The 12748-nt window shown below is 36.9% G+C and overlaps 1 protein-coding gene across 7 annotated transcripts; it reads left to right on the forward strand.

Moving 5' to 3' along the window:
* Positions 1–10335: 10335 nt before the first annotated feature.
* Positions 10336–12748, forward strand: LOC108148489 (chymotrypsinogen B2-like). Of its 7 annotated transcripts, none has more exons than XM_041709625.1 (6): positions 10336–10516; positions 10574–10619; positions 10675–11112; positions 11721–11973; positions 12033–12078; positions 12139–12748. In XM_041709625.1, the coding sequence occupies exons 4-6, from the start codon at positions 11799–11801 to the stop codon at positions 12704–12706; spliced, it is 789 nt and encodes a 262-aa protein (XP_041565559.1). In that variant the 5' UTR covers positions 10336–10516; positions 10574–10619; positions 10675–11112; positions 11721–11798; the 3' UTR covers positions 12707–12748. The 7 variants fall into 6 exon arrangements, 6 of the variants coding, with proteins under 6 accessions (XP_041565559.1, XP_041565560.1, XP_041565561.1 ...); XM_041709626.1 differs by having other exon boundaries at positions 10680–11112; XM_041709627.1 differs by having other exon boundaries at positions 10738–11112.

The following is a 12748-nucleotide window of genomic DNA, read 5'->3' on the forward strand; positions in this document are numbered from 1 at the left end:
TAAAGAGGGTGGGAGGTATCGTGGCTACGGGTTGAGAGTGTGTTTGTGCCCTCGGCAAATAGACATGCGAAACTTAAAGGCAACAACGAGTGCAGCAACCAAAACAATTTAAATATAAATAATTCGGTTACTCGTGTTCATGCTCATTGTGCGGCCTCTTCCTGTTGCTTCTGTCATTATTGTTGTTGCTGCTGCTTTTGTTGCTGTTGCTGTTGCTGCTGCTGCTGATTCTGGTGCAGACTCATGCATTATAAAGTGTCTGGGGCAATCATTTGAAGCCCGGCCATGTCAGTGAGTTTTTGGCCAGCTGCCGACTCGACTGGCCAGTTGCATCGTGGTCGCACTCGCGCATCGGACTACTTGCCTCTGCTTTCCGGCCACACAACTAAATAATTTAGTTGCACAAAGGCCAGAGATTGGGGCCAAAAACCAGATGCTCCTGACCATCTGTGGTTGACCATTCGACCGACGACCGCCCACCCGCCGACGATTCACTGCAGGTCCATGTAAACGTTAAATGTTAAATGCAAAACGTTAATACGAATGCAGAGACTTAAAACCCTTTCGAATTCTCAGTAACTGAAAACCAGTGAACAAACTAATAAACGAAGCTTTACTTTTTGTTCGACAAATAAGAGTATTTACCCCACAACATACAAAACTGAGTTTGGCCAAAAACTCAAATTATTAGTTGGACCACATTAAATATTTTGAAACTTAGTAATCATAAATGCATTTATATTTACTTAATTGTATTGCAGACTATAAAATTAGACAAGTTTTCTAAAACAAAAATATTTTATAAGTTTGGTTTAGTTAGTTAAAATTAACAAGATACAATATACTCTTTACAAAGGTTTTTAAATTCTAGACATACTAAATATTAAATTTAGTAAATATGGTTACCACTTTATTGAGAAGATAATTTAGCGACTGAAAGTTCTTGATTTAAGAATTCTTAAATAATGAATTCACTAACCATTCCAATATTAAATTATTTGGAAGTTACTAAACTTAAATGCTTTTAAATTTAATTACTTTTATTAGAGTCTATATAAATAAAACAAGTTTTCTAAAACAAAAATGTTTAGTTAAAGATTTGTATAAATAAATGATTCTAGAGTGAAGTAAAAGATTAATAGGTAGCTTTAAATGAACCAGAATAGAAATTATATTTCAAAATGCTTACAAAATATTAAAACACTAAATAATTAATTTAGTATGGATAATTAGGTATGATAGTCTTTGGGTCTCAAACGTGTATAGGCAAACCATTCCACTATCAAAATATTTACGAATAGTCCTCATTATACAATTGCTTTTCGGAGGTTTGTGGTTTTGTATGAAACCTTTCATTAAAATTTGAATTTCGATTCAATAGAATAGCCCTGGGCATTTCCTTTATGTTCAAGTATCCAATAGATGGCTTGCAATTGCCCTTTTAATAACAACCGCAAATAGTCTGGGAAAAGCGTCAAAAGGTTCTTCGATTGCCTAATTTTGCTACTCCTTCTCCATTTCCATCTAAACATTGCCCTGTGTGACAAGTAATTGAAAATTAATTTGATCTCATCGGCGAGAGAGTGTCAAGCCATTTTTGTTTATTATTAATTTGCATTTTGATTGAAATTCGACACTGTCAATGGACTGACAGCTCTGCTCGACATGTGAAATAAACAAAATTACATTCGCCGTCTCCTTGAGATGCCAGAAACCGACACTGACGGACGCTTCCGGCGATTTGTTCAACATTAACATTTCGCAAGCCCTTTTTAAAAATTATTTTGCCATCAGTTAATAGCCGATAGTCAGTTGTTGTTTGTAGCTGTCTTTATTTGTTGTTGTTGTTTTCAGCCGAAAGCAGAGCAGTAAATTGTTTGCAATAATTGATTAATGAAGGCGTGGGAAGCCATTCCCCGATTTTTCTTATCATTGGCAGTCGTCTCGTTTGCCACTGAAGGCGGGGGAAAAGTTTTACCATTTAGTTTCGGTTGGCAGCAGCCTTGGCGCACATAATTAACATGGCAGCCAAGTGGAAACTGCGAGCGGGAAAAGCGGGAAAACTGGAAAACTTGGTGGCCCCAACGCCGCGGGCACATTGCGTTTTGTGTTGTGCCGCGCTGAGCTAATTTAAATTAATTGAATATGCTTTGATAGCATTTCAATTAACTTTTGTGCCGGCACACGGCCTTGTGCCACATATTTTTCCCCCATTTCTCCATTTTTTTTTTCCTTTTCTCCATGAATTTCAATGCATTTCAAGTGAACCGGGGGGCTGTATCTATCCGTGGTTGTACCACTGCCTCGCAGGCATTTCAGCCATGCAATATAAATGAGACGAGCTCCATCATGACATGTCCAACCCATTTGGGCGCCTTTTTAGCCCCCGGTCATCATCCGTCGGTCCATGTGCGGCATTTTGCATAATAAGTAGGCACACTGCGAAAAAATATCACCTTAACTTTTGGACCTCAATCAGGAATTCAGAATTCAGTTAAGAATTTTTGAAATAGTCCGCATGGGTTTTAAATTTTCTCTTTTTCTTCACAGTTTTTTTTCTATTTTTCACATTATTTATTAAAAAAGAAATACTTTTTAGTTGTCTACAGACTTTAACAATCTTAGTAAAACTGTGTTTAAAAAGAAATTAAAAAGAAATGTTTCAAGGCGTTACAAAAATAAACACATTTTTTCCTTTCCTCATTAATATAAGCAACTGAAAAAAAATGTGTCAAACAAATTAAGCTGTTCTCAATATATAATTTACTTTACAATTCTTTCAATACCTTTTTTGATAGTTTTAAATTGGCTGCAGACATTATGTTTATGAATATGTAATATAAGGCGTCACAAAAAATAAGCCTTTTTTACTACAAATTTGTATTTCCTTTTTTTTATTCTAAGCCTAACACAGTTTTTGCTTTCTCTGTATATGACACAGCCGTAGACGTTCGCTACTCGGCTCATGCCATTTGGCGAGCCAACTAAATCACCAGAAATCAGTTATAAATTCGTTGGCCGTTGGATCCTGGTTCTGGGCACTGAACACTGTGGCACTGGGGTCTCCGCTCTGGTTTCCAGTCTTCGTTCTGTTTCGGCTGCGGTGTGCTACAGGACATTAGATTGGGAAATACATATGCATAATTCCCTTTGCCGTAAAGCATTGCGACTGCTGACAGCCAGACAGTCCTCGATCTGTGAGTGTATGCGCCTTTTAATTATTCAAATAATTTGACTTCGGTCAAATTGCTGGCAGGACTCCATACACATTTGGTTTCGTAGAGTTGTGAGTTGAACAGGTAGAAAATATATTATATTATCAGTTTAAGGGCTGGTATTGTAGCCAGCTTACAAAGATAATTTTATTTTCTATATTATAACAAGTAGCAAAGTCTGTACATATTTCTACATTTACTGATTACATGAAAGAAAACCAATTTAACGAATATTTTAAGAAATGTACTGTTTATTTTCACAAAGATTCACAAACATATAAAGCACAAAACCATCAAACATCAGAAGCAATTATTTGAAACTTAATTAGCATATGTCTCCCAGAAACGGGAAAATTTACTACATGTGCCTTGCAGTTTCTATATTACAGACTTTAAATCCAATATGGCTCCAATAAAGTAATAAATTTCTAAGCATTAATGCTATAATTTTCATCATCTCTCTTATCAAAACAAAAAGCAATTGAATTTCGGAAAGGTCAGTTAACGAATTCAATGTCTTCCACCTCAAACATCCCCTCTTTAACAATCTAATTAATTGTGCACATTAAACACCGATTAAGAGGTATTACAACTAATAACATATCCGAAAGAAATCAACGCTCTAGTCATCTTCCATACGTGCTGATGGATGTAGAAAAAGTCAATTTGATTGATAACACCAGAAAAGCAAGAGCAGCTAGCAGCTTTACCTAGTGGTTGATGGTTTTTCTGGTGGTTCTGGTGGTGGTGCTGGGACTGGTGATGTCGACCACTCTGTCAAGTGCCAATTAAACTAAAGCAGGGCAACAAGCGAGAGCAACAGGACGCATGACGCAGGACTCAGGACATCGAGCGTATGGGGGCCCGATAAAAATGCCAGATATTTTTTTCACGACTTGCGGGCGAACAAGTTTTTTGCCGCCACTTTTTCCAAACTAATGACACACGGCCCGGCCGTGACCGCGTTGACGTTGATAGGCCACAACAATTTTCATTGGACAGCCATTTACAATAAACGTCAGCGAAGGGTAGCTAGGCGAAAAAAAACGAAAAATAGCATCTACGACCGAAGTTTAGAATACCCTTGCTTATGAACTAGTTCTGAGCCAGCTTAAGGTTATGCTTGTCAGAAAGTCTCAAGTTCAGTTAAAATTAGTAATAATTTTAACGAGATATATGTCAAACCAAAAAGAACTAAGTCTTTAAAAATTAAAAAAGAAATTAAAATTTAGCATAAATACAAACAATTAATAATATTTTTAGCATAAACAGTTAAAAAGGTTTAAAAATAAAACGTTTAAACTAATTTAATTCAAATGTATTTAATTCATAATCTGCTAAGACTTAAATTTTTCTGACTCGCAAATTGCAGACAAAAATTTTACTATCCCTTAATAGAGTATAAAAAGACGCCGTAGTTTATGGCGAAAATCAAACAGCCATTGAGTGGCGGGACAGATCTGTCTGTGCCGTTTGATAAGCGCTAATGAATGGTTTTCTTATACGCTCCATTGGGCCGAGGCTGTTACCGTAGCCTCGTGGTGAAGAAAATCCGAGAAGGGTGGTAGTTATTGGAGGGGAAGGAAACACTGGGCACGGCCACTTGTCGCGGTTTTGGGCAATTTAAGCGGCGGTTGCCGTTGTCATTGTCACGACGTCGAATGCGGTTGCCACTGACGCAAATGTTTGGCTTTGAGGCAATTAACGAGGCCAGAAAACGACATGGCAAAAGGGGGGTGGTGTGGGGTGGTGTGGTGGTTTGTGTAAAAAAAGCGCTGCAGAGAACTAAAGTGAGGCGGTTCGATGCATTTTTCTTTCCTCGCTTTTTTGCAGCTCTGTTTTCCGGCTTGTAATAAAATGGCAAACGTATGCCCGGGCAATCAATAAGCCCCCGCCCCGAAAAGCATGCTACGGTTTTTTTAAGAGCTCACCGAAAAAACCACAACACTACAAGGACATGCTGCAAAGGAGCGACCAACCAACAAGCGACTTAATACTGGCCAACTTGATGAAGATACAAGACAGATGGATAACGGCAGGTGAGCCGGGCATACAAATAAGAAATTTTCCCCTTTTCTTTTTGTGAGAAATTGGGGGCAACTTCAGCCGGAAGATCTGCAAAGGGACAAAACTTTTAAACAAGATTCGACACTCGATACAGACACACACAATAGCACACACACACACACACAAACAGACTCGGACTCAGCCTCTTTTATCCTTGCCCATTGTCCAATACAAATCGTTACCAATTTTCAGCCCCGAATCGGGGGGCGGGCCAGCGAGAGAGCGGCGTGGTCGGTGGCAGGCCATAAGCAATGGTCAACTATATATGGACAAACAGGAGGCGCACACCTTTCATTTATTGCTCGTGTCCGCTCTCTTTTCTCTCTTTGTTCCTTTCTGTAGCTGGTGGCGTATACGTAACGTGAGGCATGCTCATATGGAAACATATGCACAGGCAGAAACATAGTACGAAATTGGTGCATTGGTGCTGAAATACAATGTTTTTTTATTGAGGTAATTTTAATAAAAATAAGTTTAAATACAATAAATTTGTAATATTAAAACTCTTTTGACTCTAAAGCAATAAAAGAATAAACACATTTATGATTTTTATATTCACAGCTTTCCCTATACTAACTAAAAGATTTTACCTGTGCTTTTAGCGAAAAAAATAAAACGCCATTTAGTTTATTTATTAAATGCTAATCTCAGCAAATCCCTTATTATTAATATGTTCTTTGTTCTGTAATTTAAATGCAAATCCGTAAAGATAAATTCTTATATATTAAATTTAAGTCTTGAACAAGGAAATGTTCTTATAGGACCAAATTTTCTGTTTGACATTTAATTGAAATTCGAGAAATAATTCTCAAATATCCAATTCTAAAAGAATCCCAATATATATTTATTTAAAGTTCTTAATGGTACCGAATCGCTATCTTTAATGTTGAAATGAACAATGCAGATATATTTGATTTTAAGCTGAACCACAATAAACACGTCGCCCAAGAGGTTAATTAAGAAATGCCATTTCTATGCTCATTTTTCTTCGTGTACGCTTCCAACTTGCAGGTGGCTGAGGTGGTGGTGCTGGTGGTGCTGGCGGAGTGGTGCAGTTGGTGGTGCATCGGCTTTATGTTGTGTATATGTCTGGTCGGGGTCTTTACGTTGGCTTGATTGGATTTGCCGATGCAAATGAAGAATCCAATTTTTAAAGTTTGTTTTTCGTTATCGTTACGTCTCCTGTTAGTGGTGGAAAACCTCCGACTGGTGTCTCCGCTTTTCCTTTCCTTTCCATTCCTTCCGTTTTCCCATTTTTCTCATGCAGCTCACGACACACAGTGGGTCTTGGCCATTCTGCGCACTTTTTTTTCTGGTCGCCGTCGTCCACCACCACGTTTGTTTTATATTTTCATTTTTTGTTTTTATGTTTTTATACGCCCTGCTCGTCCCGTTTTGTTGGTCACATCGGCACACTGGACTCAGGACGTCAGGAGAAACAGCCAACAATAACCAGGGACAATTCAAACAAACCGACATGGGAGGCACCAAAAATTTGTTTGCCGTACAGAACAAAACGAAACGAAACGAAAAAAAAGTGTTGGGAACAGAAAAAATTTGAAAAAGAAAAGTTTTTGCTTTTTGGTTTGGCACGCCATTTGTTTGTGTCCCGATGCCTTTTGCCTTACCACAAAATCGAATTTTCACTTTTAAACAATTGACGTTACCGCATACGGGGATACACCTGCATGTGTGCCACTGAACGGGTACATTTTCTTCTCATTTTTTTTTTTTGAACTTTTTATTGTGATCAACTTTTTGTGTGTTCGTTTATTTTTCCTTTTCTCATTTCATGCCTTTCAATTTGTTGTTTACTCTTTGTTTTTGCCTCGGTCAGCTTAATTCAGCTCTGGCCAAGTGCCTCTCATCGTTGCCACTGGCTTTTGTGTGCAGTTTATTTGGCAAATAAATTTACCAACTATTTCTGCTAAACTGACGAGGCGGTGGTGTGCGATGGGTTTTTTTTGATTGGTTTTTGTTTTCGAAATCAACCAAAATGCTTTTCGGCAAATTGAAAGCGAAAAGATTCATTTTAATCATCGCTTGGACAAATTGTGTTTGCATTAAAAACACCACACGATACGTGTCAAATCGAGTTGTGTGCGCTATGTTATAAGCACATCCGATCATCTGTAATAATCAATTAAGCCGCAGGGGCTGGCAAATCGCCGAATATAACGAAAACATGGCATTTGCAATTTGTTTATTTGCAATTATTAGAATTAACAATGCATCGATGATTGATGCGAAATTATCGCTGGCCAAACATTAACGACGTGCAGCCATGGCAACGCGATATTCGAGTACGCTAAATGGCAATTAGTGGGAATGAAACTTGATAGCTCAATAGTTGGCAGTTGAGCGGGCTTATTAAATAATTGAGCACCGATTGCCGGCAATTTATCACAAATGATTTGTTGGAGGGCTGGCGAAAAAAGCGAAGACCACGCCATCCCGCTGAACGCTTGTATAAATCTCCGGGAATACGATCCCCTGACAGGCAGCTACAATTACACCCGACAATCGCCGGAGTATCGATAAATTAATCAACATCTTGTTGTCGGGGCAAACGCTTGCCCAGCTGCCATTAAATCGCCAGATGCTATTTTAAGCAGCATTCCAAGTTTACCGACCACATTCTGCTATTAATGTTTTACTGGCCAATGGCATGGTCAGCGGCACTGAAAATTAGCCCAAAACGCATATGCCATAAATCCTGACCCGAGAGCTGAGAGCTGAGAGCCAGACAACCGCTCAAACTATGAAACGAAACTTTATTGACCCACAAATAACGTGCAGATAATTACAAAAACAAAGGCAACTGCCCCCAGGAAAACAAATGTGTCCGTTGTGGGGGATGGAAAAAAGGCAGACAAAAAAGGCAGGAAGTGAGGACTAAGTGACTGGACTAAAAAAGTACCCAGTAAATATGTTTAAAGTTCAGTATTTATTTAATTTGATAATATAACCTTTACTGAAACCTTTTTTTTTTTTTAATAAATTTCCATTAGTAAACATAATATTTATGTTTCACCTTGCACAGACAAAAACAAATGGAATTGTAAAAATAGATAAATATGGCTAATTCATTTAAAATTTTCTATTTATTTGTCAATTTCAAATTATAATATTAAATGCAATGCATATTAAATTACATTGATTTTGTCTTAACTTATTTGCATTAATATAGAAAACATTAGATTGAAAATTACAAATTTTAAAGTTAATTATTTAATTATTTAATATGACTTAAACTTATATTTGAAATTATTTTAGATATTATTTCGAAAACAGTCAAATTAAATATTGAACATTTAAATATTTTCTTATTTAAAATAAATAAAACTAGCAATGAATGCAAATCAAAGCTGATAATATTTAACAACAACTTAATCACTAGGTTTTTCATCAGTGTGACATAACAAAACGTACATGCCATTTTCTAAGGGTCATAACCCTGAGGTTCCGAGGTGTTCATGCTGATGGACGAAAATAAGTGATTAGATCGATTAATATAGAAGAATTTAAGTACCAAACAAGATAAAAAGAGATACAATTTAATATACTCTAGCACCCAGAGAGTACCAGGTATTGAGGAAAAGAAAAGAAAATACCATGGCAAAGTGGAAAAACTACTTACAAGTATGTTAACATGCGCAATTGTTGCCGTTGTCCAGCTCCAGGACCTCCGGGCAAGCTCAAGCCAAGGAGCAGCAGCAACAATGCCACGGAAATCTTTTCTTTTCCGGCCAGAGTTTTCCCCCTCCTCTGCGCTGCGCCGCTGTGGGTTTTTCCCAAAGATGTTCAAGTTTATTTGTTGTGGTCATGGCAGAAAGTAATCCAAAAGATAAAATACAATAAAATAAAAGGCCAGGGCGGTGAGTTATGTCCGAAGTTGTTGTTTCTGTTGCTGCTGTTGCTGTTGTTGCTGTTGTTGCTGTTGCTGGAGCTGCATTGGTGGGCAGGTCTCGCATAGACAATACCTTAAAGCAACCCATGTGTTGTCGTCTGTCGAGCGAGTGTGCATAATTTATATGGCGAGCTTCAGCCATGTTTTTGGCTAAATTATTTCCCTGGCCCCGAAGCACGTGCTGCCACCGGCCACGCGGCCTTCAGGTCAACCGTTTGGGCCATAAATTTAGACGCCTGCCCTGCGACACGCTCTATGACATTATTGAACTTGAAAGGGATATGGCCGGGCAGCAAAACAATAAGCAAAATCGGAAGACGAGGTGCAGGATCAGAGGGCCAAGAACACAAAATTCACTGAATTGACCTTGTTAACTCCTGGCAACACAATATTTTAGAGGGCTATGTTTAATTCTGGTCTTTGTAGGGCCAAACCCATCTATTTAAGAGCATAAGCCGGTGTAATTTACTGAAACAAAAACAAGGTTCAAACTCACTTATAAAGCTGTAAATCCAACTTATATACACTAATAAAAAGATGGAATAGAAAAATATATAATATTTAAATGAAATATTAAATCATAATATAAAATACAATGTATATTAAATGCATGACTTAATATTCAAATATTTTAAGTTAGATAAGATTTAAATTGGTATTAAACTTTCAAATACTTAAATAAATTCCGAAAATAATCAAATGACGAATTTTAAGAACTTAGGGTCAAAATATTTGGATTAACTATTTTTTTTAGCCAGTGTACTTATATACCTAATCAGGGAATGTTTTTTTGCTTAGTTTTTTTTTAACTTTAATAAAATTAGTTATAATTTCTTCTAAATAGAATTTGAAATTTGCACAAACTCTTCATATTCTATGTGCTGAATAATTTGTTCCCAGTCCAAAAAAATTCGTTAAATGTATAGTTGATCTGTAATCCAAGCAATTAAACTGATAACATTTTGCGTTAATTTGAATTCTGAGTACAAATGCTGATAAGAAAGAGGTTTTATGTCGGAAATGCCCCTCTATATAAGAAATATTTTTCTCAGTGCCGGTGATGATAAGCATTCAGCTTATCTGTCAATGGGATATAACATTAAACACAGCTCGCTTTTGCTCTAGTAGATGCGAATCGTTTTGTTTGGAATGATGATTGCTGCTGCTTGCTTTTTTCTATTCGCATTGCTGATTCATCAAGAATCAGCTCAGCTTTTGGATTGGAATTGTGTAAAAGACCCACCGGATCACAACGAACGCGTTCCTTGGCTGGCATTTATAATGACGCCCTCAAAGAACTGCTCGGGAGCGCTTATAAGCAAACGTTGGTATTATTGCTTGTGATTTCAACACACTTACCAAAACAATTATTAAATTTCAGAATTTGTCATAACCGCTGCGAACTGCGTGGTTGCTGAAAAGGAAAGGTGAGTCGACTTCATAAACTATATATTCGGTTTCAAACCAATTACCTTTAATCAGCTCAGTTCGTTTGAACTCCGAAGTTTACCCCGTCCAATATACCTACTTAACTTCCAATGACAGTTTTACGATGGATATAGCTCTGCTAAAGCTTAAAGAGCCTGTAATCTATAAACCCTATGTGAGGCCAATATGCATTTTGTTGAGCGATCTTGTGCTAAAAACCGGCAGGATTTTAAAAGACACCCGTTGGGGCTTAACTGGATCGCCTGCAACGAAAACAATTACTAAATTTAAGAATGCAAAGTGCTATAGCTCCTTCGGAAAGCGGCTCAATGAATTCCAGATCTGTGCTGGCTACAGCAACAACGATCAATGCGAGGAAATGGGAAGTCCATTGGGAATTGATGCAAATAGTCAGAATGCAAATATTTACATACTAGCCGGAATTCAGAGCTATGGCGCTTTAGGAACTTGTGTCTACTCCAATATCTTAAGGTACATCGGTTGGATAGTAGGAGTCGTCCTAGAGGTCGATGTCTTTGTTCACCATTAAAATTATATGTAATAAAGCAAACTTGTGTATCCGAACAACTAAACAGATAACCACATATTTTAAAGAACCTACGAAGCATAATTTCCCATACAAAATTTCGGTCAAGTTTTTGCTAGACGTGTTTTAAAAAAGGAAGCCAATTTGTAGCATTTTTTTCTTAAAACTATTTTTTATTTTCCTTATGGAACATATTTCCTTGAGTCTTAAATCCAACAATAAATTTATGAATGTTCCATCGGAGTCTCAATGTTAAAGCTATGAAACTGATAAGGAAGTGAATTTGCTGATAACATTTTGGAAGCAAAGTAATTAGAGTTTTTTTTATAATTTCTAGAAAATTCACCAAAATCCCAATCTAATTTTAGATTTTAGATGGTTTCTGATGAACATTATATTGAAACTCAAAACAAGTAACCTTAAAATTGCTTGGCTTTTCCTACTTAAATTACTAATGATTACTAATAAAACATCCGAAATAAACAATTCTAATCCAAAGTAAATAATCTAATAAAAAAATACAAAATTTCTGAGAAAGATTTTTTTCTTTCAGTACTGATAAGGCCCAAGTTTTGTTATTGAACACACGTCGCTAGTGTTTCAGTTGTGGAAAAGCATTTGGTCTGGAACGATGACTTTCTTTGTTTTTGGTGTTTTGTTCTCATGTCTGCTGCTTCATCAGGGATCGGCCCAGCTTCTGGATTTAAATTGTGCCGACATATCCAAAAATTCGATATCAAAAAGTCCATGGATGGCATTGGTTCAACTGCCCGATAAAAATTGCAGTGGCACCCTGATTCACAAACGTTTGTATAAAGATAAGGCTCTTATTAGAAAATTTAAACATAAAAGATTTTTGTTTTAGAATTTGTGGTAGCATCAACAAATTGTGTGTTTAATCAAAGCGAACTGTAAGTCTGCTGAGCTTTATGAAGCTTTTTAACGTTAACTAAGTTGTTTCCTTTCAACAGCACCGTTCTTTTGGGCGTTTTCAACAGTAAACTACACAAAAAGCATTACGACATGTATCCCACCATGCAAATTTCTGTCCAAAACGTCTTCATTCACAATAAATTTGACAGAGACAACTATAAAAATGATTTAGCTCTGCTCCAACTAGAACAACCTGTGCCCTATAAAGAAAACATACGGCCCATATGCATTTGGTTAAACAGAAAGAAAATCCAAAACGAAAAAAAAATTATGAAAACAACACTTTGGGACGTAACTAAGAAAATGGTGTTTCCAATTCCACAAACCAGAAACGTAACTCTCTTTTCACCAATCGAGTGTAAGCATGTCTTGGATGTTTCTCCCGATGAATCGCATATTTGTGCTGGTTACAAGTTTAATGCCTCGTGCGTGGAAGCTGGAAGTCCTTTGTTTCAAAAGTTGAACATTTGGAATACAAATCGTACCACACTTATTGGAATTCAGAGTTATGGCGTTTCGGGAACTTGTCTATTTACGAGTATCTCTAGCTATATTGATTGGATAGTTGGGATCGTGATGGAGGTAGATGTTATAGTTTCGAATTGAGAAGATATAAATTAACGAAAAATAAATTTTCTAAATAAACTA

The sequence above is a fragment of the Drosophila elegans genome, unplaced genomic scaffold (genome assembly GCF_018152505.1).
Source record: "Drosophila elegans isolate 14027-0461.03 unplaced genomic scaffold, ASM1815250v1 contig_476, whole genome shotgun sequence".
Lineage (NCBI taxonomy): Eukaryota > Metazoa > Arthropoda > Insecta > Diptera > Drosophilidae > Drosophila > Drosophila elegans.

Excerpts from the sequence above, each read along its gene's own strand:
- LOC108148489 (XM_041709625.1), top strand. The coding sequence starts at position 11,799 with ATGACTTTCTTTGTTTTTGGTGTTTTGTTCTCATGTCTGCTGCTTCAT. Across the intron at positions 11,974-12,032 it reads TGGCACCCTGATTCACAAAC|AATTTGTGGTAGCATCAACA; the intron begins GTTTGTATAAAG and ends TTTTTGTTTTAG. Across the intron at positions 12,079-12,138 it reads GTGTTTAATCAAAGCGAACT|CACCGTTCTTTTGGGCGTTT; the intron begins GTAAGTCTGCTG and ends TCCTTTCAACAG.